The 27029-nt window shown below is 34.3% G+C and overlaps 2 protein-coding genes across 2 annotated transcripts in view; one reads left to right on the top strand and one right to left on the bottom strand.

The window, feature by feature from the left end:
• Positions 1-27029, bottom strand: part of LOC115449611 — a 135540-nt gene that overhangs the window by 42832 nt on the left and 65679 nt on the right. The window lies entirely within an intron of this gene.
• On the top strand, positions 21630-24336 carry LOC115449614 (probable palmitoyltransferase ZDHHC24). The gene has a single exon (XM_030177475.2). The coding sequence runs from the start codon at positions 22077-22079 to the stop codon at positions 22887-22889; it is 813 nt and encodes a 270-aa protein (XP_030033335.1). The 5' UTR covers positions 21630-22076; the 3' UTR covers positions 22890-24336.

The raw sequence follows: 27029 nt of genomic DNA, 5'->3' as shown, positions 1-27029 counted from the left end.
CGTTAAATATATTTTTATTATTTTTCATTGTTGATTACATATTACGCCTTTATTAATAAATAAACATAGTCTCTTGTGTAGAAAAACTCAATATAACTACCCAACCCGGGGATCGAACCTGAGATCTCAGCACTGCAGTCGTATCGTAATATAAGTAGTGGACATAGGCCACCGAGGTAGTCTTCGGACTTAGTCACCTTCATAATCGTACCAATAAACATGCAAAAATCGAATCGTCCAATCCAAAGAGTTCTAAGATTATATAGAGTGGACATTGAGGAGATGGTCATACAAAAATTTTACGCTCCCGCGATAGTTACTCAGTCTACCGTGAAATAGCAAAACACCAATAAATAATTCATATTTTTACATATCATGATTTGCACGTTTTTAATGCGAATATTAGCATATTCTCTGTAAATATATTATTTTTGTATTGATATTTAAGGACGCTGTGACATTGTCACGCGGACATTTCTAATAAGACAACGACTTTTACCAATTGTTAATAACTTTTGGAACACGACTTTAATCCTACTACTTATCCGATCTATAACCAATTATATTGTTTAATGTCTTTGATCCGGTCAATAATCTCACGCAAATGCAACACTATTTCAAATAATTTTGATATTTGACCGTTTTGGTTCAACCAATAATCTCGAACAAGCGAAAAATTGTTTCAAATAATTTTGACATTTGACCGTCAAGACATAATAATTTTCACATTACACATGTTCAGAGATCCGTAACCTCACATGTCATAATAATTGAATAACTATTTGACACTGGATTGAACCATGACTTTAAGGGTCACTTAGTATTCCTAAACGGCGCTAACTGATCACTCCGAACATGCTAAAATATCAAATCGAATATAATTTGGGGTCAAAAGTTATGAAATTCTTACCAATATTATACAATAACTGTAAGACACAGTAATGTTGTAGAGCTGAACATGTTCATACTTACAAGATACAAATTTAAAAATCGTGCAGAAATTACGATAGGCGTTTACTAGAACATGCTAGAATTGCATTTACTTAGCAAAACCCTTATTCCGTCATAAAAATTGGAAATGACTGCTAAATAGTAATATATTTTTTTAATTTTATTTTATCAGGGAAAAAAGGTATATAGATACAAACATTCTCTTTATGTTCTTTTATACTAATATAGATAAAGCATAACATCTTGTAGGATGAAAACGGTAACGTAGGTGCTTATTTTGTTTAAAAGAATTGATTTAAAGATATCTCGTTGTGTAGTAAATGAAAAATTAATTAAAAAAAAAAACAATAAAAAATACACACCCGACCCATATAATATAAATTTAAAAAATCCCTCTTCTCATCCAATTTTCCTTTACCTAACAAGATAATCTCGAACACCTCACCATGTCTAACTCCGCGCCAACGCTCGTGTGAATTCTCACGAAATTGATATAACAGAGGCAAAAGCAACGAGGCCGCGATGCCAATGTCGTTTATCGTACGCTTGATAACGCGTAGTGGTAAATACAAAAGAACAAAGCTACTTCATTAAAGAGGTTTGTTAAGAAACAATGCAGGTGAATTATTGTGCTCAATCAAGCTGAGTCGTTGCCCTCCGAAGGATGAATAGACAAAAACTAGGTAATTTTAAGAAGAATAAAAAAAGGTTTGTTTGGATTCTTAATTTGAATTTTGAATATCGAATATCACAACGTACTGAGTTTTGTAGTCTATGACACAATAATGAAATTTAAAAATCGAACCGAAGCAATTAATACACCATTTGCTAGACAATCTGAAACGTAAAGGAAAGGTATGCCGAAACCCAGACATATCAATTATAATCTATGGTAAATATATGTAAATATAATCTATGGTAATGCGGCACAGACAATAAGGCACCAAATTGTAACGTTAAGCAACAGAATATGCGCAATACGCGTAATCGTGAGCTGCAAGAATCGAACGGTACTTCAATTTTCGTAGAAAGTCGCCAGAATACGTGAGGAATTACCGGTGAACCGCTGACTTCATAGATGTGGATATACTAGTTTGCCACGCTCTCTTAAAACCATACAAGATTTAAACAGTCTAAGATTTATTAAGAAATACTGTAACAATTAGTTAACATAACACATCGATATTATGTACTACTGTACGGCAATCCGTACACCTGACTTTAGTATGATATTTCAACATTGACAGCATGTGGTTTTGTACGGAGTGATGCTCATAAGTACTCGAGTCTAAGTGTAAACGGATGTGAATAAAAAATATTAATCAAATAAATAAAATTATTTGTTATTTAAGTGAATAAATAAGTAATAACAGTAACGTTTTGGTTGCCATTTATGTTGAAATTTTGAACAAATAGTTTATACGGACGTTCGTGTCTATAGAATATACGTCAATGACATAACAACTTTTCCCAAAGTAAGCTGGAATGAATCAAACAAAAGCATTTTTCCTATCACCCATAATTTTGATCTAAGCCAACAACACAATAAACAATTAAAAAAAAAACAAAGCAACGTCGACGTTATATTCGAAATATATTCAAAAGACCTCAGACTTATATCAACAGTTATATCAAAACATTCCGTTAACAAAGCGGCGAAGGTCCGTGCACTCTCACAGCACAATACGCTTTATAGGCCAATTCGTAAATATTTGCAGCCAGATTATATCATCGAAACAATCAAGCCAGGCTAATTAGAAGCGTTCATTGTTTTAAAGGTGTCACGGCAATGCTTTATTCACTAACTCGAAGGTGAACACTTTCTGTGATCCGATGTTATCGAGGTTCGGGCTCTGTATTTGGTGTCATTTCCTTGCCTTTCTTTTTGTTTACGCTAAAATGACCACTAGTAAACGTTAAATACGATCTATAATTGAAGGAACGTGTAGTTATCGAACGCTGAATTAAAAAATAAATATACAATACGGTCTATAATTGAACTAACGCGCAATTAGCGTACATTAAATTAAAAATAAATAACCATAACATCTTAGTAAAGTATCTACTATAGACACTAGCATAATTTTTATTTTCCTTGAAATTTTTAGAACAGTTATTGATAAACTTAAATGGAAATTAAAAATAACGTGAAATTCGAAAATGGTCAACGAAACGCATATAAGTAATAAAAACGATCTGAAGGCGTCAGACGAACCGTTGCATAGCTGGGAATAAATAAAGTTCAATAACCTTGAATTAAAAATGCAAATTCGGCATGAATCCAAACAAATGCATAACGCCTTATTTTATATGTCATATCAACCCACTTGTATGAGACATACAACTTACTAAAAGGTGCAGAACACGGGATATGCTTGCTACTAAGAGCGTTATTTGTACCATCATTTAACATGCTTACTAATTAACAATCTGCATAATATACGAAATTCTTGCTGCTGACTGATAGTAATTTTCTCATATGTGAGAGTCCGCCAGAATACTGGGTAAGTACCACCGCAATGTCTATTTCCGTCGCCAAGCAGCAGTGTGTAGTCACTGTTGCGTTCCGTTTTGAAGGACATTGTAGCCAGTGTAAATACTGGACCTAGTAAGAGTTAAAACATCATGTCTTAGGATGGCGAGCGCAGTGAAATACCAAACAATACGTTGTAATTCAAGGTATTGGATGGTGTTTCTACTGTTTATGAGCGGTCGTATCGCCTACCATCAGGCGAACGGCAAACTCTTGTCGTCATTCAAAGCAATACAAAAAACTTCACCCACGTAACATTACTTTATTGAAATATTAGAAGAATAAATCCTAATCATATGTTACTTATAAGCATTGATTTGATTGCATCGTAGGCGTTGTATACGGTACGACTGCACTACTGGGGTCTGTAGTTCAACCACGGGTGGGGCAGAGTGATGCTGGGTTTTTCGTCTCAGTATCAGCCCAGAGTCTGAAATTTGTGCCCGATATGGCGTAGGGTTGCCCCTTATAAAATCATGGGATGGAAATCACATGGCGGTAAGAGGTTGCGCCTCTGCCTACAGTTTCGGGGATAAAGGGCGTAAGTATGCGTCTGTATTTCTAAATTTATACTATACTAGCTTTTGCTTGCGGTTACGCCCACGTGAAGGAGTTTTCCGGGATAGTTTTTTTTTCTGACTTACTTGATATGTATCGTTATATTATGACCAAATTACACAAAATCATTATAAATTGTAGCCTATGTGTTATTCTGAGGTATAACCAATACCTATTACTGTAATGTTTCATCCAAATCGGTTCAGTAGTTTTTTCGTGAAAGAGTAACAAACATACATCCATTGATTCATCCTCACAAACTTTCGCATTTATAATATTATTAGGATGTTACTATAGTATAGCTTCCTAATAGTGATATGAAGCTACATTAAAGTTTCAAAGACGCCATACATACTGTTAGCTTACCAAGAAAGACGCAAACATAGACGTTCCATTCACAACAAATCATTCAAAGAATGAACAAGATTAATGACCGATTAAAAACAAATGTTCCAGGAACATGTACAGTCGACCGGTTCCAACTATAGAAAGGACAGTGTCGAGCCGAGGTCACACATGGTCACTCGGATTAGACCTGTATATATTAACATTAATTGATTGCACCTTTATCTGAGTTCGGCACGCTCGGTATTTATAACTATAAATCATTCAGTATTGAACTTAATAAACCAGTTTATGCAAATAGTTCGAGAACAATATCCGTTCACGGTTTTTAACGTGCCAAGTCAGTATGCATCTTGACTGATACTAAAAAAGATTGAAAACTAAGAGGAACTTTGAGTCCCGCAATATCTATACCGCAAATAGTTCGAGAACAATATCCGTTCACGGTTTTTAATGTGCCAAGTCAGTATGCATCTTGACTGATACTAAAAAAAATTGAAAACTAAGAGAAACTTTCATTCGTGCAATATCATGAAACAAATACATATGTATGGTACATTTGTCTATTTGATGTAAATGTTCATCTAGATGGACTTCAGAGATCAAGTTTTTTTATTGCTTTGAATGACGAGACGAGCTTGCCGTTCTGCTGATGGTAAGCAAATCAAAACTATTTATACTTACTACATGAGGGTAATGCCTATAGCTCATAAATAATCTAACACGACGGAATATGCCTATAACACGAAGAAAACTGTTATAAAGCAGCTGTAATGGGTGAACACGCGAGGAATTTGCGGTACGTCTTGAGAAATCCATTTGTACGGTTAATGATACGTAGCTTCAGTTATTAATTTGCGCCCGAACAAATATGAGCTTGTAGTGCAATTAATACACTTAACGAATGTTTGTAACAATGTGAATTGAAATCATGGATGTATGCAACTTTCGAGTGTATTCTGATAAAGTTAAATAGGTTATCTTTGGTAACCAAGAATACAACCAAAAAAAAATTACGATCTATGTATATAGATATTGCTGGTTGGCAGACTAATTGACTTAAGGGACATGTTTCTTAGGAACATTGAGATTAGGTGAAAAAAAAGGAAAGAAATATGCTGATTCTAAACATGTATAAAACACAATGTCGCAAATGAATCTCGCTTAAGTCCATTAGCCTGCTAACCGTCAATATGGTCATTCTAATTGCTATGTCTTAAAACAAAAATTTTACGATATATACTAAATCAGTAAGTATGTAATTATTTAATAAAAAAATCTTTACCCAATAGTATGTACTGGCCATTATAATCAACAGTTCTTCGAGTGTCTTCCTTCAAATTGATATTTCACATTGGAATACACGTCTGGTTATCAAAAGTCATTAACGGAAAGTATATCGTTTAAAAACAAGATACTAATAAAGATAACAAAAAAGAAGATTACTTTCTATATAAAATACAGAAAGAAGTATATTTCTACGCCATAATTGAAAATATAAACGCCAAAGAGCCTTGGCAAACACCTACAAGTTCGCGTTATGAGTCGAAAGGCGTCGGCCTTTACAAGTAACAAACACATTTTATTATGCATTTTCCGTTACTTAATGAAGCGGGAAACGTAACAAGCATGTTTCTTATATCTATAATACATTCATTACATAACATCTATCATAATATTGGAATATACCATTGTTTATTGCCTCTTATAATCTCAATATAACTACATTAAATAATTTCTTGATAATTTATTAAGCTCATTGCATTTCAAAATTCTTAGGAAATAATTCCCGCCTAATATTACACACCGCTCTTATTAACTCTAGGTAGAAGTAATGTATAAATTGTTAAATTTCCAAATACTAATAGAATTAATCTAGCTCACAACGGTTCAAAATTAGCATTGAAATAATACTATTTTGTGAAGTGTATCGCGGTTTTTATAATACAATTTTCTCCCGACGTTTCGAAGAGTACAGCCTTGGTGGTCACGGGGCGGACTCCATTATAATATGAAAATCGCGATAAAATCTGCAAAATATTTCAATGTCTAACATTCGCGGAAACATAAGAAATTATTAAACAACATTAGCAGTTAAATGTAGACAATCCACTCCAAGGATATATTCAGAATATTTTACAAATATCACCAGTCCCTTCAAAGGTATAAACTAGTTTTAGCTGCATTATCATAGCATAATACTAGTGTATTAGACTACATATGACCCTTTAACGTTCTGATAACAGGTCCCGCTAAGGGAGTGGTCTCGTGAGAAATCTAGATCAATTACACCTAAAGGTCACGCAGCTAGATATTGTCGGAAAATTGGCATTTACAATAAAATTGATGATTGTTAGACAAGGAGTTGAGCCATGAGTTCCGTATGTAAATGGTTTTTTGACACGATTACGTTTGTTAGCAAGGGTCGGCTAATACAAACACCGGAATTTTGGTTGACGTTTTCGGCGCTCGCAACCCTTGAATTTATTAGTAGTCAAATAATTTTTTATTTGCACTTCATATACAATGATATAGACATCGACAGACTTAATAGGTAGGTAATGTCTCCTAGTCAGCCTTAGACGGGTGGTTATGGTGGTGTAAACAAGGTTGATGTATCAATAAAAACTGTTGCGGTTTACAAATACAACAATAAATATAAATAATACGATATATATACAAATAGCAAAGATTGATAAACATATTAAATGTAGACTTATACAAATATAGGTATCTAATATTAAAATGTTGTAGCAGGTATAGTGCTCCGTTCTACCAAGCATAAAATATTTCATTTTGGCTTTCCCTCGTGCTTCTCGACGTGATTTAATAAGGAATAGTAGAAAATATTCATAAGAATTCATAGAATTCTTAATTTAAAATTTAAAATCATTTAGTTTTTTTTAAATTATATATACCTGTATGTTAGCATATGAAAACATTAATAACCATAGAGTTTATAACACATACGGTATAACATGTTTTGCTAAACATTTTTTTTTTGTGTAAGGAGGCACACTACTGCAGACTGGATGAAGTTACATGAATAGCAATCAGTAATTTATATATTATTAATAATATACTTCCGTTTCACAAATAGGTAAAGAACCCTAACATGAATGACATTGTACCACGACCCGTTCTCAATATCAACGAAGGTTGACAATTCCTATAACACTTTAAATTGTTTATTACCCACAAATTAAAGGAAACAACTTCTTTATTACCACTCAGATCGGAAATAAATTGATAAACAATTTAATGATCGTAACATACTGTAATGTTACAAGATTTTGTGTTTATTGGCTGAACAAATGTGACAAATAATATTTATGCTGTTTACAAATTTTAGTTTACTATAAGTAAAATGAAGTACCTGTAAAGTTGACTCGACATAATATTTTTATTTTCATCTAAAGTTATATGAGTATTTCACAAAATAAATGTAGGGAACGAAATAGTATTTACCAAATATTATTAGGATTTTTTCTGTCTCTTTTTTGTTTGTCTTGATACATTAATTGATACAACTAATATATAAGACAAACAAACGAAAAAGGCTGATGAGACAGAAAATTTCGTAACAGTATTTATTTGAAAAAAAACGATGTCGTTGCGTACATTTATTTTGAGAAATACTCATATGCAATTTATATACTAAAAAATTCTGGTAATAATACCAAAAAATATCCAATTCAGTCCAACTCCCAATATAATTTAATCAGAACGAGATATGGTAATAAAAAAATATAACTAAATCGTATTCTAGGAATTATTCCAATTAATAGCGGCGATAGCCTAGTTGGGTGTGGAACGGTCTGCCAAGACGAATGTCCGCAGGTTCAAATCCCAAGGGCACACACCTCTGACTTTTCTAAAAAATCACGTGTGTATTCTTTGTGAATTTATCGTTCGCTTTAACGGTGAAGGAAAACATCGTGAGGAAACCTGCACATCCGAGAAGTTCTCTATAGGAATTTCGAAGGTGTGTGAAGTCTACCAACCCGCACTAGGCCAGCGTGGTGGACTAAGGCCTAATCCCTCTCAGTAGTAGAGGAGGCCCGTGCTCAGTGGGCAAGTATATAATACAGGGCTGATATTATTATTATTTTTATAAACATAATAGTTTGATACTGCACACACGTTTGATGATATCAAACCCAATTATTCCCGGTTCACAATACAATGCCCCCATTACATTAAGAATGCCGAAAACAAGCATAAAAAAACTACCTATTACAGCTATTGACACATAAGAATGACGGGATATTTTTTATGCGAATTAAAAGCGACGATTAACTAAAAAAACGCGAGCGTTTAATACAAGCCATGCAAAAACTGCGCGGACGCAGCGATTTACACGCAAAGTTCCACGACCTTAAGAAACAGTTACATCGGCTTGTATAATATACTTTGGGCTCTATTATCCTCTATCGGTTATTCATTGAGTTCTTTTTTAGCAGGACAAAGATACTCACAGCACCTAAGATAAATGATAACCAACAACGGACGTTGTATCTATTGGCACAATTATGCCGGCTTCGATAATTTTTCATCATGTTCAGCTCGAAGGACCAAATTTTAAAAAGTAATCTAGTGTCAATTTCTGAGTTCAAATGCATAGGATTTAAACTCATGGGCTTTCTATAGATAGAAAGGCACTTCAAATGACAGTAATAAATTGTTGTTTACATGATGCAATTTATTGTTATTATTGCATTTTGTTTTTAAACAGCGTACTACAATACAATACTTTGGATCTGATTTACTTTGCACCTATATTAACTGGGATCCCATCTTACTAATATAATAACTCCAGAAAGATTGTGACAATGTTCGAATTTTTGATAGAAGTAAATGCAAAAACGTCTAAACAGATTTAGATACACAGAAAAGTCATATCCTAGATAGCTTATGCATAACAAGTTTTTTTTTATCCCTTATTTAATTATAATTTGCTTCCATATGAAATAATAGAATTTCTCAATCTGATTTTTTAGATACCTAGATCGCGCTGGAATTATGCTGCTTTTTATGGACCTTGTAGCGGCAAAGGCATTTCATGCGAGCGAAGCCGCGAGCAACCCGTAGTCTTAATATAAAGTTGGTATGCGTGACTTATGTTATTAATTATTACAAGAATTACGAGACCAACACAAACAATATTCTCATTAAACAAGCAAACAGACGGAAACTAATTAAATCCATAACATTATGCGCTTCCTGCCTCCGCGATACGATATCATTAGACAATAATTCTTATAATGCATTACAGCTAATAGGGCTATTAGAAAAAAATAATAAATTTGAAATTAAAATAAAACTATATTGTCAATTTTATGGCGGTTTTTATATTATTGTAATTTTCTCCTGACGTTTCGATGACTGCAGCTTCATGGCACGGGGCGGACTGAGGAGTTGGTTATCCGAAAAATCAAAGTTACAATAGGTACCTACAATTTACCATTATACAAAATAGTTTTAAATAAGAAATCATGAAAACGTAATAAATAAGTTGCATTAACGTGTAACTCGATTTAGTTTGACCAGTAAAGTGATACAGCAACTGGTTAAAAATTTATGTTTTTTTTACTTACAATCTGTATAAACGGTACGGTATATAACGTACGGTAACTACCAGGTTAGTTTGTTCTTCTAACACTATTATTCCGACATTGGGAACTTCATTGTTCTACTGATATTACTTCGACAAAGGGAAACTTCGGCAAAGGCTGATTTCAGGCAACACCGACCGGTGAATCTAAGCGAAATCCTAATTTAAACTGATATAATAGGAGGTAAATGATGAATATTCGTTGCTAAGGACCTGTTTCATAATGGCTGAGCACCTTAATGCTAATCGTCGACTACAATACAAAAGTGCGGCCAAATACAAAATTCAAGCTCGCAAATAAATTGTAAACATTTTTTTTTAACCTGACTTACGTTGATTAGTCTGAAAAGGGTCGGCTTATATAAACACATCGGACTTTTGGATGAGCGGTTTAGATGCTCAAACTTCTTATTATGTTTTATCCCTTTTGTCTGCTTTAAGTTTCTAGTTATATACCTAAATAATATTAGTAACAAATATTATTATTTTTGCCGTTGTACTTATATATAAATTTGCATGCTGTGGTCTCCTATAATTGAAGAAGCACGTCACATTGTTAATTGTACCAATATTACGACATTGTATTTATTATACGCCTTGTATCCTTTGTTGGAGGTCCTTAAATAAATAAATATATAAACCCTTGAAAATAAGCAACCATAATGAGAGGAACCTACAAAGGGGTTACAAACTTCGGCTCAAGACGGTCTCTAGAAGATGAGACTTCAGCTATAAGGGAACAAAAGAGTGCATTCAGCATTAACTGTTAACTGACAGATAACATTTACATAAAAATTGTGAAACAGCTCTTACATCATTCATCTTAGAATACAAAATTACTAGTATTACATACATGTATGTGGATCACTTGCACTTTATATAGGAACAAACAATAACTCATTTCAAGCAATCCATATACTTTGTCATACATCATTTTCGTCACTACGGTATTGACAATGACCGAATTTCACATCGAGGTGACAAATGCTCATTGCACATTTTACCTCACACTTAGCGAGAATACAAAGACCTTCTGAACATAACATGATTGTGCGTAAAAGAATTATTTATTATGGATATTACGTTATTTCTTTGTCAGGAACTTTGTAGTTGTCGGACATTACCACCCACGCTGATCTTAATACACTCACGCCTTTTATGTGCGAAAGGGTCGGCAAAGGTGCAACTGATGCATTCATTTTTCGCTATGCGTCCGCCCCATGCTGTGTAAGGGGTGAATATACCGCCGTATCAGGCACAAATTCTACAGTCCAGGCTGATACAGAATAGAATAATTCAATATCACTTTTCCCAACCCGGAGATCGAACCCGAGACCTCAGCACTGCAGTCATAACGTAACACAACTACGCCACCGAAGCAGTTATATCAATCTTCTTATATTATAAACAAAACTTTGTGAAGACATTTGGATATTTGTGTGAAGTTAACGCTGAAATTGCTGAAGTTATTTGAATGAAATTTGACTCACGGATAGCCCATGCCTTAAGTTAACACATAGATATATTACATACAATGAAACTTATATTCCAGGAAAGCGTAATACGTAAGGTTTGTCGCAAACAGCTAGTAGATTGTATTAAAATAAATACTTTAAAAATGACTACCATAATTTCTAATTAGACAATTGTTCATCCAACTTCGGACGCCCGTCGTGCGCCCGGCGATAACAAATTATAACAATGGGTATCCAGCTACGAGTGAAAGTATTAAGTCTCATGCCGGCATACTTTCAGATTTGTGGTTTATGGTTTGAAATTAAATGTTATTCTACCCCCTTTCTGTTCTTTTTTATGTACTTTCTATTGTGATTTACTTTCTCAGGGCGATTTCATAATTGGCTCGATGTTTTTGTATCCGGTATAGGTCTCGTTTCATTAATTTTTGTGCAAATTAATCGATGTTTTCGTTTCATTTTTTGCAGTTATTTTTACTTCTCTTTTTGTTCAAAATCGTTCCGTTAACAAATCTTTATACAGTATCGAGATTCATTACGATAAACAAAGATCATTGTTTATTTATGGTCATTAAAATCCCGAAAATAAACACTTAAAGGGTAACAAATATCTTAAGACAAATCTTTGTTATTTATACGTTCGTATATTTTACATGAATATCATAAGAAAACAATAAATGTTAACAATGATGCAAACACGAATTCTTCGTAATAATTGTACGCAAGCATTACCGGTGTAGTCGGAAATATTTCAAAATCAACTCTTCCTTGTTAGACATTATCTACATCAATTAATAACCACAACATACGTTAATGTAATAATTATATTCCTACATATGTGAATATTAGTTTTCGTATAAATGACTGCCTCGGTGGCATAGTTGTAGAAAGTACAACTGCAGTACTGATCTCTCTAGTTCGGTCCTCAGATCTGGCAGAGTATTGGGTATTTCTACTAAATATCAACCCGGAGTCTGGAATTCGCGCCCAATATGGCAATAAGATCGCCCTCTATCACATTATGGGACGGAATAAACGAGACAAAAAATTGGGTACATCAGTTACGCCTCTGCTCGGAGATGAAATGCGTATATGAATGTTACCAGTAGCAACATCAGAATTACTAAGCACTGCGCAGGCAATCCTAAGAAGTTATATTTCATAATGCTTACTACTTCCTGCAATATGAATTAATTTGAAATAGAATAATGCTTGCACTCTAATATTTGATGGCATAAAATGAAAGTAAAATAGTACTTACCCACTCAGGTATAAAAGATTATAAATAGAAAGATGTATAAAAAATTACCTTACACTTTCTGTTAAAGGTCACTCTTCCTCGGTATTAACTATGTATAAAATTACTAAGAGATTAGTAATCATCAATCTCATGTCGATTAGGCTCTTAATCATCAACGCATGTGTTACATGCGATTATAACACCTACATAATTTTATATAAGTGTCATAATACTTTGCATATTTATTGGACTGAGAATTATCCGTCGGTTTAGAAAGTAGTCGTCCTTGACGGTAAAAGTGATCGGGGCTGGCTCGCGGAGAAAGTGGTTTTATGTGTTATCGACACCATATTTAGGTTTTTATATGTTGAATACTCCTTATTACGGTTGAGTCAGTTTTGCTTGAGGATATGGTTTGAATTATGTTTAAGAAGTGTATTCAAAACAAAGAACGGTTGCACTTATACTTATATTTATATTCTTTACGATTTTTATATCATAAAACACATTTAAGAAGTAAAATCCATTAAGAATAAAGATGTTGCGAAGATTATCAAAATACGAAGTTCATAGGACTCTTAGCATTGTAAAGTTACTATATCGAAATCCACTCGTAAATTTGCTGTAGACAAACATAATACTAATTTCGATTGAATTTCCCAAATTCAATCTTTTCTAAATCACATCATTGTTTTACGGAATCAAACTCCCATGAATTGGTAGCCGGTTCTTCACCTACTAAGCCAAAGGTTAGCCGTAACAAAGTCTTTGTTCGCAATAAAAAGGCATACCATATTTATAAATTCAGTTTTTTCATCACAAAACTTAAAATGTTTGAGGAAACCACATATCCGCCGACCCGCGGCGCGTTGGATCCGAAACAATAAAAACTTTTCGTAGTTTTTTCGAACGTAATTGCTAGAAATTGTATGCAATTATGTAGGACCCTTTGTCTGCAAAGAGGAAGCGTTTTTTTGCTTCTCAACCATGTTTATGAACTTCTTAATATGATTTTAGTATTAATTACTGCTTATTATAATACTAAGGTTATATTTTTTTAATTATTGAAAATTACTACATACATTGTGGTGTTGCAATCTCATTGGCGAGATGAGAGTTGTTATTCATAGCATTTTAGAAGTCATTAACATCTTTGAATACTCTACCTGGAGCCGAAATAAAAATATAAGAGCTCTTATCTTACTGTCTAGCAATTATCGTGCATATAGTAAAAAACAACTACAATGGACTATTCTAGTGAACCGTTCATGAACATGTAAATTATTTACTCTACTTCGTCTTGTAACAATCGAGCGGCATAATTCCTGCATACGACTCTAGAAGCAACATCTTTCGTTAATCGACATATTGCCTATGCTTTTATCAACAATTCCAAAATAATTAATATGTTATATAGCATGAAAATAATTCTAACGCCGGCGCTTCTCTTTTAGTCAGACAAATACTTCCGCTTCAATATAACAGGAACTAGCTGAATTAGGTGGTAACAAATATAAGTAAATAAATACGACACTTCCTCTTTTTTGCAAACCATACTTGTAACTATTTAGCACGCTCGTTTTGTGCTAATTATCACTCCGGCTGTTTTGGTAATTCCTGTAGCCTTTTTACACAAAGTGTTATAACTTATGACCTTTTATTTAGATTAATATCCTTGTTTTTATTCCGGAGTACAAACTTATAGGCGTGTGCGTTTATCTCAAAGAGGTAAAACTTGTGTTTGTGGACGTAGGAGTTAATAATATAATCCGATTTAGATACTATTTTCCATTAATAATATCAGCCCTGTATTATATACTTGCCCACTACTGAGCATGGGCCTCTTCTACTACTGAGAGGGATTAGGCCTTAGTCCACCACGCTGGCCTAGTGCGGATTGGTAGACTTCATACACCTTCGAAATTCCTATAGAGAACTTCTCGGATGTGTAAGGTTTCCTCGCGATGTTTTCCTTCACCGTTAAAACGAACGATAAATTCACAAAGAATACACACATGATTTTTTAGAAAAGTCAGAGGTGTGTGCCCTTGGGATTTGAACCTGCGGACATTCGTCTCGGCAGTCCGTTCCACACCCAACTAGGCTATCGCCGCTTCATTTACCATTAAGTTCATGATAATTAAAAAACAATGAAAACTCACTGCATTGCTGCGGTAAACGACCAGACAAAAATGTAAAACCAATGTAGCGCATGGCAATAATAATCAAGCAGTCCTTCGAGGAAGATTAGTGACCTAGACGAACTAAATACTTGACAAATGTTTAGTTTGCAACGTCAGCGAAGTATACCTTATGTACTAAATAAATAATAAAATATTTAAAAAATGTCAATAACATAATATTCTTACTTTGATGTCGAACGAGAGTTGAGTAAAAAAACATTATTTCCTTTTGTAGTCCGACTATTTTGAATTAATTTTAGCGATAGCATATCTTAGCTACATGGAGACCGCACCAAGTTATTCAAATAGTAGTGATATTTTTAAACATCAGAATATTACAGGCACATTTTTTGCTCACATGATTGCATAATACACAGAAATTTCGAGAATTTGGATGGATCATCTATGATTGGAATATAATGATGAATAGATATTCCTAGAGCTGAGAAAAACATTTGACGTAACTTGGCGTTTTTATGCACATTTCCAAGTCCAAAAAACAAAACTATGACCGCTAAACGAAGCTTACGAGTCCATTTGTTGATTAAAGTCAACTTGAAAATATGTTTGCGTCATTTATTTATGGGTCTCATAGTTTATGTAGTCACTCAACTTATAATTTTGCGTCATTCATTCCACAAATGGAGTAAAGCAAAGCAAAATATCAATGGTAGTATCGAGTCTTTCATAATATTACCGGGCACGGGCCTCCTCTATTGAGATCATCTAGGTTTTAGTCCACCACGCTGGCTTAATGCGGGTCGGTAGACTTGAGATACCTACCAAGAATTTATAAGGTATGCAGATTTCATTACTATGTTTCCTTTCAGTATTGAAGCAGGCGATTAACAAATAACTTTAGAAAAATCAGAGATACCTTAGTATCAAATATTATTATAACGTGATTGTTTATATAGTAAAAATTAAAACTCGTCTTTTACAAGTTTTCTAGCTAATATAAACCTTAATGAAGTTAAGGTCGCACCGAGTCTGCTCACACGAAACTGTTTCAACGGATGTGTTAATTTTACCATATCACGTAGTGCGATGTACTACATAAAAACTTCTGTACACATCCAGTCTTACTTATAAACTTGTTTTAGCGTTAAGAAGTGGTTAAGAATTGCTTAAATAGCTGTCAAAAACGTCACCGGTTTCCTAGTTTAAACCTTATTAAGAGGCGAGATGGCGGGTTTTGACTTACAGCTGATTAAGTAAGTTTGTGTTTTAACAGAGCACAGCTTTGCGAAATTTTTATAAGTGAGACTGATCATGTCAGACTTTGTGACTTTGAATTTTATTATGATTTACATCTATAGATGCACCAGCTGTCACAATCAAATCAATACATTACATTTTCTAAACAATCAACCTTAACTGTTACAAGTTAAGGTTTATATTAAAACCAATATTTATTTGACTCGCAGTTTTAACACACTATTCTGCCAACGGAAATGTTGAAAATAGAAGTATTATATAGTATTACCAAAGCATTCCCACGTGAAGACCTCGTCAGGCCTTAGTACAGTTAGCCACAAATTACCGAAAAAATTCAAAACTTCAAACCATTTTTTATACGGGCAAGGAAAAGTAACCCCACTGCACCTGGTAGTAAGTGGGTGCAATAGAATATCGACTGACGAGTGATGATTACCCTTCGGCAATCGACACAATTATGCCGGCCTGTTGAAACCGGATGTACACAGGCTGATCCTGGAACGCGACATACTTACCTGGACCACTATGGCGGGTGTTAACACCTTGGTGATCGCTATCGGAGCGGATATAAAATATATCCTACCATCAGCAGACACTATAAACGTAATTTAATAGACATTTATTTTTTTGTCTAAAATGAAGTAACTGCTTTGTAATTAAATGCTAGAGCACAAAATGACATCGACGGTATTATTGAATTCGTTCAGCAACTTTTGTTGCTGACTGTACACTCGAGTACCAACATCAGTTGCAATAACACAACGTTTTCCGTTAGCAATCGTCGCATCCTGGTTCGTATCCATATCCTCTTACACTTTCATTTACCTTAATTGCATCGTTTCTTTATACTTATCTGCTGACTCAATTTGTAGAAAGCTGGAAAGTACTTTTGATTTAAAGAGAGGTTTTTATCTCAAAGAGAATACAGATTTGAATGTGCTTCTTTGTACAGTTGATCGGATTAATCCTTTGTAACGGATTCGTACATGATTCAGTAATGGACTTAAAGAAAGTAAAGAGAATTTAATGTGTTTCTTTGTAGAGGCAGATTGGATTATCTGTCTCATAATTCATACATAAAAGGCAATTGATTAATGGTCTACCTTGAGGGATCAGTGGATATTTCTTCTTTATTTGCTTTGTCAGGCTCTTTAATGATAAGAAATTTCCAGTAAGACGCTATAAGGAATATCAAACGAAAGAACTCCCGACGATTTCATTTGTGGTATTGATGTCAGTTAACTAATCCTTGGATATGACCACCGTATCGCTATAGGCCAAAGATGGCGAACTATTGTTAGCTAATATACCATTAGTTATAAAAATAATAATAATGTGCCCATAGCGTGCCAACCAGATCCTGTCTTAGCTGTTCAGGTACTTTTATAGTGACTTTATTTTAGGACCAACAATATTTTGTTGATATTCAATCTTAATTATTACTCGCAAACACTTTATTTCTGTCGCCAAACAGCAGTGTGTAGACACTGTTGTGGTCCGGTTTGAAGGACATTGTAGCCAGTGTTACTACTGGACATAATAAGACTTAACATCTCATTTCATTATGGCGAGCGCAGTGGAATACCAAACAATACTATGCAATTCAAGTTTTTGGATGGTGTTTCTACTGTTTATGGGCAGTCGTATAGCTTATTATCATGCGAACGGCAAGCTCGTCTCGTCATTCAAAGAAATAAAAAAAAACACAACTTATTTTAAATATTTTGTCGCGAGTCACCCCTGGCACGGATGCCATTGATTCGCTATCCTTGCCACAGGCTATAGGAGCCCATAGTACCCTATAGCCATAATATGTTCACGGCCATATCACCTACTTTACAAACTATGTCAGAAACTACATAATATATTATGTTATACCAATCTAAGATACTAAAAGCAAATCAAATCGAGTTGACTTTTACTTCCGACGGTTATCTAACTTGTACTCTATTATTGACTTTAAATTATTCCTGGTTAATTGTTATGACGAAGCTTGATTGCTGTATCTGAACCGTTTGAATGGATAAATTAGAACGAATTCACTTTTGGATTAAATTTGCTTTCATAGGTTTAAGATGTTAATTTTCTATATGGTATCTTTACTGTCTGTATGTTATAGATTTTCTCAAAATCTACTGAACGGATTTTTTAAAAATTGGAATGGAGATAGTTGAAGACCCTGGGAAGGTTATAAGGCTGCTTTCTATTTCGGGAAAATATACAGCGGGACTTTTATCACGAAGAATTCCTTTACGCGGGCAAAGCCGCGAGCTGAAGCTAGTGTGTATATATACGATAATATTGTTGTACTATTCAACCACAAAATAACATCCAAATAAACTTTTTTTTTATTACGCTCATTATGACGCATAATAATTCAAATCTAACCACTCAATCAAGACATTAGAGAAGTTACTTCATCCGCTTCTTCTTTTTTGATAGTACATAAACTTATCATACATAAATCATGCATTATATGTACCAAAAAAGATATATTACAAAATATTTAACAATCCAGCCATAGGACAATAACTATAAAATCTTCATAAAAATGGAAACGCACATTTTGACAAATAAGCTTTGAGGTAGGCCGACGAACGTGCTGATCTAGCAAGATTTTAAATGTAATTGGCTGCCTGCCCACAAAAGGTTATGGGTTAATGATATTCGTAATCTCGAGTACATTACAGGGTGAAAGTTTGTATAGTAAAGATCATTTGGGTTGTTTAACTTTTATATCTTACGAGTGTATAATCATTTCGACGCAACGAAACATATCGTATTAAAATCTCATTAGCATTTAAAAATGTACTTATGTACTATCTAAAGTATGACCAAACGAAGACAAATTGATTCTTGATTGGATAGTTTCCATCTCCAAAAAGAAAAAATAACACCGGATAGACTCATCGGTCGGAAATATTATCAACTGACAAGACAAATGTAGGTGGTTCTTGAATAACAAATAAAACAAATACACATCACGCATTTATCCCCGAAGGGGTATGCAGAGGCGCAACAGGGGCACCCACTTTTCGCTAAGTGTCTTCCGTCTCGTGATAAGGGTCGAGCCTATCGCCATATCAGGCACAAATTCCAGCCTCCGGACTGATACTGAGCAAAAAAATCCAAATATCACTTTGCCCGAGATTCCAACCCAGGACCTCAGAGTGCTGCTGTATCGTGCATGCAGTACAAATACGCCACAGCTATATTTCATAATTAGTTCGAAGCTGAAACGCCAAGAGCCCCAGTTACTCGATTTTCACTATTTATTGTTACAATATTTACTCGTCGTGTTATGGTCACTAGTTTATATTTGCAGGAAAACATTTCTTACAATTCTTCACGCACAGAAAAACACATTCACATTACTTATCGCATGTATATGTAATAACTATAACATTACAATCACCTTCCGTAATATGAGATCAATCTCAGAGACTATTATCTCAGTTGCATACGTTTAATGTGATGTAATGTATTGCATCTTTGCCGCGGTTTCGCTTGTAAATGCGGCAAATGCCTTTGTAATGAAACATTGCTCCATTAAAGAGGCAATATACAAATACGATGTCGTTGCTTAAATGATGCAACCTAAGGTTTACAATGCTGCAAAAATATGGGACATATTAAGTCTAGAAAGAAGTTTCGCGATTTATAGCATTTCTAAAAAAACTGAGATAATATTTTAATAAAATAATTACTTTAAACGATTTTTTGATGAAACATAATTCTTTTGATAAATTTGAAAAAATATGTAGCGTAAAAGTCCGATCGCCAATTCGTACACAGCATAGAATTTAAGAAATAATGTTAAACGACTCCCCAGCCTCGCAATCAAACCCGAGATGGTACGGTACACCGCGCCAACACAGGTACCAAGCCAATGGGGTAATTATTCGCGAATGTTCCCTAAATACAAAAATTCTAAGATTACATAGAGTGGGCATGGGGAAGATTTGTTTGTTTGTCGCAATATTTTTGCTTGTACAAAAATATTGCGCTCATGTGATGGTTACTAGATCTACCATGAAATAGCAAAAGACTAGTGTAAAATATTCATATTTTTTCCATATCGTTATTTGCACGTTTTTAATGCACATATTAGCATATTTTCTATAAATATATTATTTTTCTATTAATATCTAAGGACGCTGTGACATTGTCACGCGGATATTTCTAAGACAATGACTTATTACCAATTAGTAATAACTTTTGGAGCATAAAGTTTGTTCAGATGTCCAGTATGACTAACTATACTGTTTAATATCTTTGGCTAAATACCTTTATTAATTATGTAGGTCAATCATGTCCCGTCCACATAACCACCAAAATATAAAAGCAGGTAAGTGTTTCGTTGATTACCGTCAGCCAATCAAGGACCGGTAAAGGGCTGAAATGCCAGAATCGTGCGCAAGCGCCGCGACCGAGAAAAACGGCATGAAGTATTGATATATTGTACAAATTCCACACAAGTACCGCCTTTATTGACATTGATTTATCGTTTTGTAATTTAACATAAATACCGTCACGGTTTACCCCTATCAGCAAACGTGTAACGAACGCCATTTTTCACCATCACGATTTTAAAAACAAGGTGGGAGTTGGCAAAAATCTGCCACGTCATTAAGTTAAGTTCGATGTCGAATAAGTCAGAAGTACAGAAGAAAATGAACAAAGTAATTGGCTCATTGTCAATGTCATAAAATACGGATGAACGTATCAAAACTCTCATAAGTAATGAGGGCATGACAATGACATATAGTAGTGAAAACTCAAACATTACGAATTATAACTGCGAACCTAATATAAATCCAGATTACATTCTACTAGATAACTGCTCTTTAACCGTTTGTAATAAAATTCACAGCGACCATTGAAAACGTATCGCTTAAAGCTTGACTAACAACCAGGATTTTATCACAAACATTTCTAAGACCAACTGCGCACGCTTCCTTGTTCGCGTCACATTCCTGCGAACAATCTTTACTATTATACACGCCTTCATCAATTCCCTTTTATCTAGACGTGTTCTCCTGATATCCTAAATTTCTTGAATTTATAGAACACTATGCACAATATACGAGCTTGGACCTTTTGCAAGATATTCTTGAAGGCGGATGTCTAGGATCAATAAATTAACGATATCCTGCAATAGTTTACTTGTTTCCCGTTTAAAAGATATATGGTGACCTTGGTGATGAGTCACGAAGTAGACAGTCACCAGTAGTGGCTAAAATAATGAACCTTGTGTATAAGAGTAATAAGGGATTCCACCTGATATCTATCTGATGAGATGATCGGAATGTAGCATAATAAAAAAAATCTCGTATTTCAGCACCAAAGTCAAAGACGTCGGCACACGCATCGCCAAACTGAAATGGAGATGGGCACGACACTTAGCTAGATGGGACGACGGCAGGTGGACCAAGACAAGCACCGAATGGTACCGGAGAACCGGGAAAAAAAGTAAAGGCAGACCATCAGCCCGAGGGGCAGATGACCTCGCACGGTATGCCGGGTAGCAGTGGCTAAAACCCGCACAAGATAAAGAAGAGTGGCGTAACAAAGAAGAGGCCTATACTCAGCAGTGGGTGGATACGGGCTGATTAGAAAGATAGATTTCAGTACCAAGCCGACACTCTATGTATGTTTTTTTTTTAAATAGGTAGATATTGGTATCAAGGCCAAAATATCTTATATCTACTATATTATCACATTTATATATTTCCAGCGGCATAAAATTCAGTTTCCGTTAACCTATCCATTTTTGGTATTATACGTGAATAATCATCATAAATGGGATAAATACTCCATCGACGCAAAAAGTTTGCAATAATTAAATACAAATCTGTATCGGAAACATAAAAAAAACACGAGTGTCAACATAAAAAAAGTCGTGACAAATGTCAGAAACATTAACGTTTATTGTGTATCCTTTATCAATAAAATTAAAATGAGTCATTCAAAGAAAACACGTTTATATAGATTATTTGAAAAATTTCAATGTTATATTCTAGTGTTTATAATAACACCAGGTTTCTACGTTTTTGAAATGTCTGTGGTGAGACCAACAATTGTTGACACCTACGAAATAGGAACAACGAAACATGTCTTCCATATAATACTGTCAACTTTCATCCTCCATAATGTTGTCGGAAATATGCTGATGAGCATCATGTTTGATTCTTGGTCAGATAAATCTAACAATGACGATGATGATGACGAAAAACAATGCGAAAATTGTGACGTCAATCGTCCAAAAAACGTGTGGCATTGCAAAACTTGTGGAGTCTGCGTCCTCAAGAGAGATCATCATTGCTTCTTCTTCGCCAAATGCATCGACTTTCGCAACAAGAGATATTACATCCTTTACTTGATATACGTAACCATCTCGTTAATTTATTCCACTTATTATAACTATTATTACGTCTCTTCTAAATTTGAAGGCGATATGATTATTGCTGCATTTAGAATTATAAATCCGATGCTACGTTTCATAATACCAGAACCTATGGGATTCAAGGACTTGTATCTGCTGTTTCTGTTTATAAATATTGGGTTAGCAGTTTGGTCAGGTTGGTTGGTGGTGTTTCATATGAAGAACGCTGTCAGAGGAGTGACGGCTCGAGAGTATCGAAGTACTGAATTGTTCAAGACTTCGCAATGGAGAAAGAATTTGTTGAAAGTCTTTGGTACGAAATGGTATTTGGCGATTATCTGCCCTCTGGTAGATAGTCCTTTGTTAGAAAACGAGAAGGATGATTAAGTTATTGAGTTAGTTTTGATATAAGAAGTACAATTATTTGAGGTATTATTAATACAAGGTGTAGAATTTAAGTTTTTAAACTACTAAGTATAGTTACTACTAAGTATTTTTATTTAAAATGAAATTGAACTATTATTAAACTATTTAAGAAAAAAAGTTATTTGTAATATTCAATTATTTTGTTCCGATCCCTTCGCTTGACCACATACTTATATCATTAATGTTATTGTGTAAAACAATTAAATATAATATAAAGTCTGCTACATAGTCGCATACAAAAGACGTATAATAACGTTAGAGTAAACATTATTATATTATTTGCTCATAGTTCTAACACCTATCAGCTCAGGGCTCATAAAACTGCTTTATTGTATACAAACTGACCTTCATAGTTTCAATAATTACTTCTACAATAACAGCTTTTAAAATTAACATTTAATAGAATTACTTGAAAAATTCAACTTGGTTTCGCTTGTTAACTAGCTTTTCTTAAAACAAAAAAGTGATCAAATTTTACGCGATGGTTTTACTTATAAAGCACAATAGACGCATCTCTTAAACCTAAGACCTTATTACGCGCATCACAAGACTCATAATGCGAGACTGTATGCAACTGCTATGTATTGATTTTGCATTATCACATCCAAATTTGTATTTATTACATTACATGACCATACTGTCCTAGTCGTCCCTATTATAGGACGCGTAACGGTTACATAAGTGACGGCAAAACAGCCGCGTCCACGCGAGGCATGTCAATGTACAGGAAGCGCGGTTTGACGCTTTTGTATAACTATGTAATAATTAATGTTTGGAATGCAAAGCGATATTGTCGACGACGACGACTATAGACGACGTTTTGTATGTCGGCATTAATGGAACTATTGAACGGAATTGACAAATTTGAATAAAGATGTTTTTGTCGTATTCTGCTAAAGTTGTTATTGCATTGCGCGTCCTATGCCTATGGTAATAGAGCCTTAGTTTTTGGAGAATCTATATTATTACAGTCAACTAGGCCTAAAAGGCAACGGTATGATGGGCTCATAAATTTTTAGAACTCTTCTTTAAACTAATGACTACAAGTTGCATGTCACCTTAGTCACGGTTAGATAAAGTGTAGTATCGAATACCGAATTTCGTCTCCAGACCCTAGAAAAATCGCGCCATTATAAACTAACTTTCAGTGGCGAATAGTGCTTACGAGAGAACCCGACACAACATATAGGTAATAATATGCATAAATGCGGACTGCAAGTCGTACTAATGATAATTTGATTCTACAGAAATTCTACACAAAGGGACGGGGGCAGTAATCGGGTTATATGGATCCTTTGCCATTGCTGACTATTGAGTCGCATTTCGAGAACAAGTCCTAATAATTTAGTTTCGACTATTATTTGTTTCCTATGAATTTCACCTGGTTCAATTTCACCTGGTTCTTCAATGGTTGAGCGATGTCTTTGAACTACATTGAACTAAAACACATTTCCTCAATAGTTATGCGGAACCAGGGAAACGCAGTAAACTAAAAACCCTCTAATAAAAACAACGTGAAAACCTGTACAATGTTACACAATCCAAGTTTTTAAGTACACCGCGCATGCGTCGGCTGTATGCGCACGCGCACGCTTACTGTATCCTAAAATGGTCACCGTTACGCGCAACCCGTTAGCAAACATCGCACTTGATAACAAATTGTTGAAATCATGACGACCGTACTCATTTTACCGACTTTACAAATTAGCAGCCGAGTTATCGGCCGTGCATTTGATAAATATTTTGAATTCAGTAAGTTCCTACTATCTATCAACATTAATTAAAGTAAAAATGAGTGCACTTTTTACCTTATTTTGATGTTCACAAAGTGTTTTTTTTTATCATGTAGTGTACAAAATCAAACCTATGACAATCTCAAATGAAAACCATGAAATTATCTCTATAGTTTCAACTGTTGTTGAAATCATAGTATTGTAGCTTGAAGATAAGTAAACCGCTATCAATTTTTATAACATCTCAATATTACCTGAATTACTCGGCGTCAATACAAATAATTAACTATTGATTGAATTAAAATGATAATTTTAATCGATTGTAACTTTTATATCAATGTTTTGTGTGAAGAAACAGCGAAAGGCAATGCTAAAGATTAATAAAACAATTTCTCTGTTAATTGCTTATTTACTAACTATTAATAAAATAAAATGAATGAAGTAAAAAAAAAGTTTTGAAATTTATAATTTATTGTAATTCCATATTTTTAAGAACACTTAACAAAAAATTAACACTTACAGACATAATTCTGGCTCTACATTAAAATACTCCTGTAGGATGAAAATGTATAAACTGTTAAACACTACGAATATGGGTCAATAACTACACATACTTACCTAAATCTATAAACACAGTGTGAGGCTCATGTTGCCTTCAACCACACGGAGACATTCACAATAAAAATATATTTCTTCATAAATTATATCAACTCAAACCTGGGTCTCATCTCACAGGACACTTACCTAAATCTGAAACTCATATGTATTGGTCGAAAGCAGCACGATAGCTACACCGTTTCACAAGGTGCAGGGATCGTGCTGCCTTCGACCATGAAGAGTTTCACAATAAAACATTTCTTTTTATAAACTATATCAACTCAAACTTCTCTTTAATATTTGAACACAATACGTTTATTTATTTTTTAACCGACTTCATTTATATATCACGTATCATATACTATGATCATACAACATACCTTTCTCAACCTCTTAAACCTGTACAATGTCTAAGAATCTAGACCTTGACATAGGATCCGACACCAAACCCCCTGAGAATGCAGAGAAATTCCTATACACACTCCGCCGCTCAAGTAACACGACAGAACGGTGAAAATAGAAAATGTGTGGAATCGATATCCATCTGGCGTAACCCTACCCGACTATGTGTTCAAAGAATGTGTGAGTGTAGACAGTCAAGGCTGCTTCTCGAGTTACAAAGGTGTTCGTATTTGTAGAATTTACCAGATTTAATTGCGTTTGATATTAATACATCTAATTCTTTCTATTTTGTGTTGTTAAAGTTATTCTATGCACCTGATGTAAAGTGACTTAAAACCCTACGTAAATTAATTAAGTCCGCACACATACAATTTAGCAACATAAACTGCGTGAAATAAAAACCTTTTTTATTTAAAATTTCGATATTATTAAGTCTACATAAGCTACCCGAACTAACATTCGGAATTAACGTAACCATTATACGGAAACAATACATGATAATTACGTAAAAACACATCCATCTTCAAGTTATGAAAGTACTAATAACAGAAAGTCACGCTTGTAATGTATTTGCACACGGGGCAAGTCGTGCCCATCCAAATGTCGCGATGCGTCGTGAACCTACTATAAACATGATCGATGGACGGTGAAACATATTTAATGGTATCGCCCGTGCTCTATTAGTTTTGCAATGAAGCATCGTTTACGGAATAACACTTCTGGTGTTTAATTTTCCTCTCACTCGTATAGATTAAGATTTATTAGAAATAAAACGGTGAACTTAATGAATAAACACATCGTAACTATAAATAATGCCTACGTCTTAAAAAAAGCATCTACAATGACTATCAGAATGTCTTACAGGGATATACAGAAAGCAGTATCATTTTTTACTTATAACAATTTTTTTTTCTAAAGCTAAAGGTAAGAAAAATATACACAAAACATTGTCTGTTCTACACAACAAATTTTATTCTGATAACAAACAGGATAGAAATCGCGGAAACACAATAACTACTAGAAACATACAAGCGGTATTACGCTACATTATGCGATGGACTTTCGCTCCACTGTATAAATTAAGTTGATGCATTATATTATATTTGATTGTATTATACATAGACATTGCTTTAATTTCTCTCATGACATTTGACCCGGAAGGAGAATATAGGCGCAGTCTAGATAAAATACATTAGAAAATGATCTAAAATAATCACCATACAGTCCCAAAAAGTAGTTACATGTCTATATTACCACTAGTGTTAGGCTTCTTATATGTGAGAGTCCGCCTTGGTAGGTACCACCGCAATGTCTATTTCTGCCGCCAAGCAACAGTGTGTAATCATTGTTGTGTTCCGGTTTGAAGGCC

The sequence above is a fragment of the Manduca sexta genome, chromosome 26 (genome assembly GCF_014839805.1).
Source record: "Manduca sexta isolate Smith_Timp_Sample1 chromosome 26, JHU_Msex_v1.0, whole genome shotgun sequence".
Taxonomy (NCBI): domain Eukaryota; kingdom Metazoa; phylum Arthropoda; class Insecta; order Lepidoptera; family Sphingidae; genus Manduca; species Manduca sexta.
The sequence above is the reverse complement of the archived record's forward strand: the minus strand, read 5'-3'. Positions and strand labels throughout refer to the sequence as shown.

What these genes read in the sequence shown, in the direction of transcription:
- LOC115449614 (XM_030177475.2), top strand. Translation starts at nt 22,077, where the DNA reads ATGAGTCATTCAAAGAAAACACGTTTATATAGATTATTTGAAAAATTT.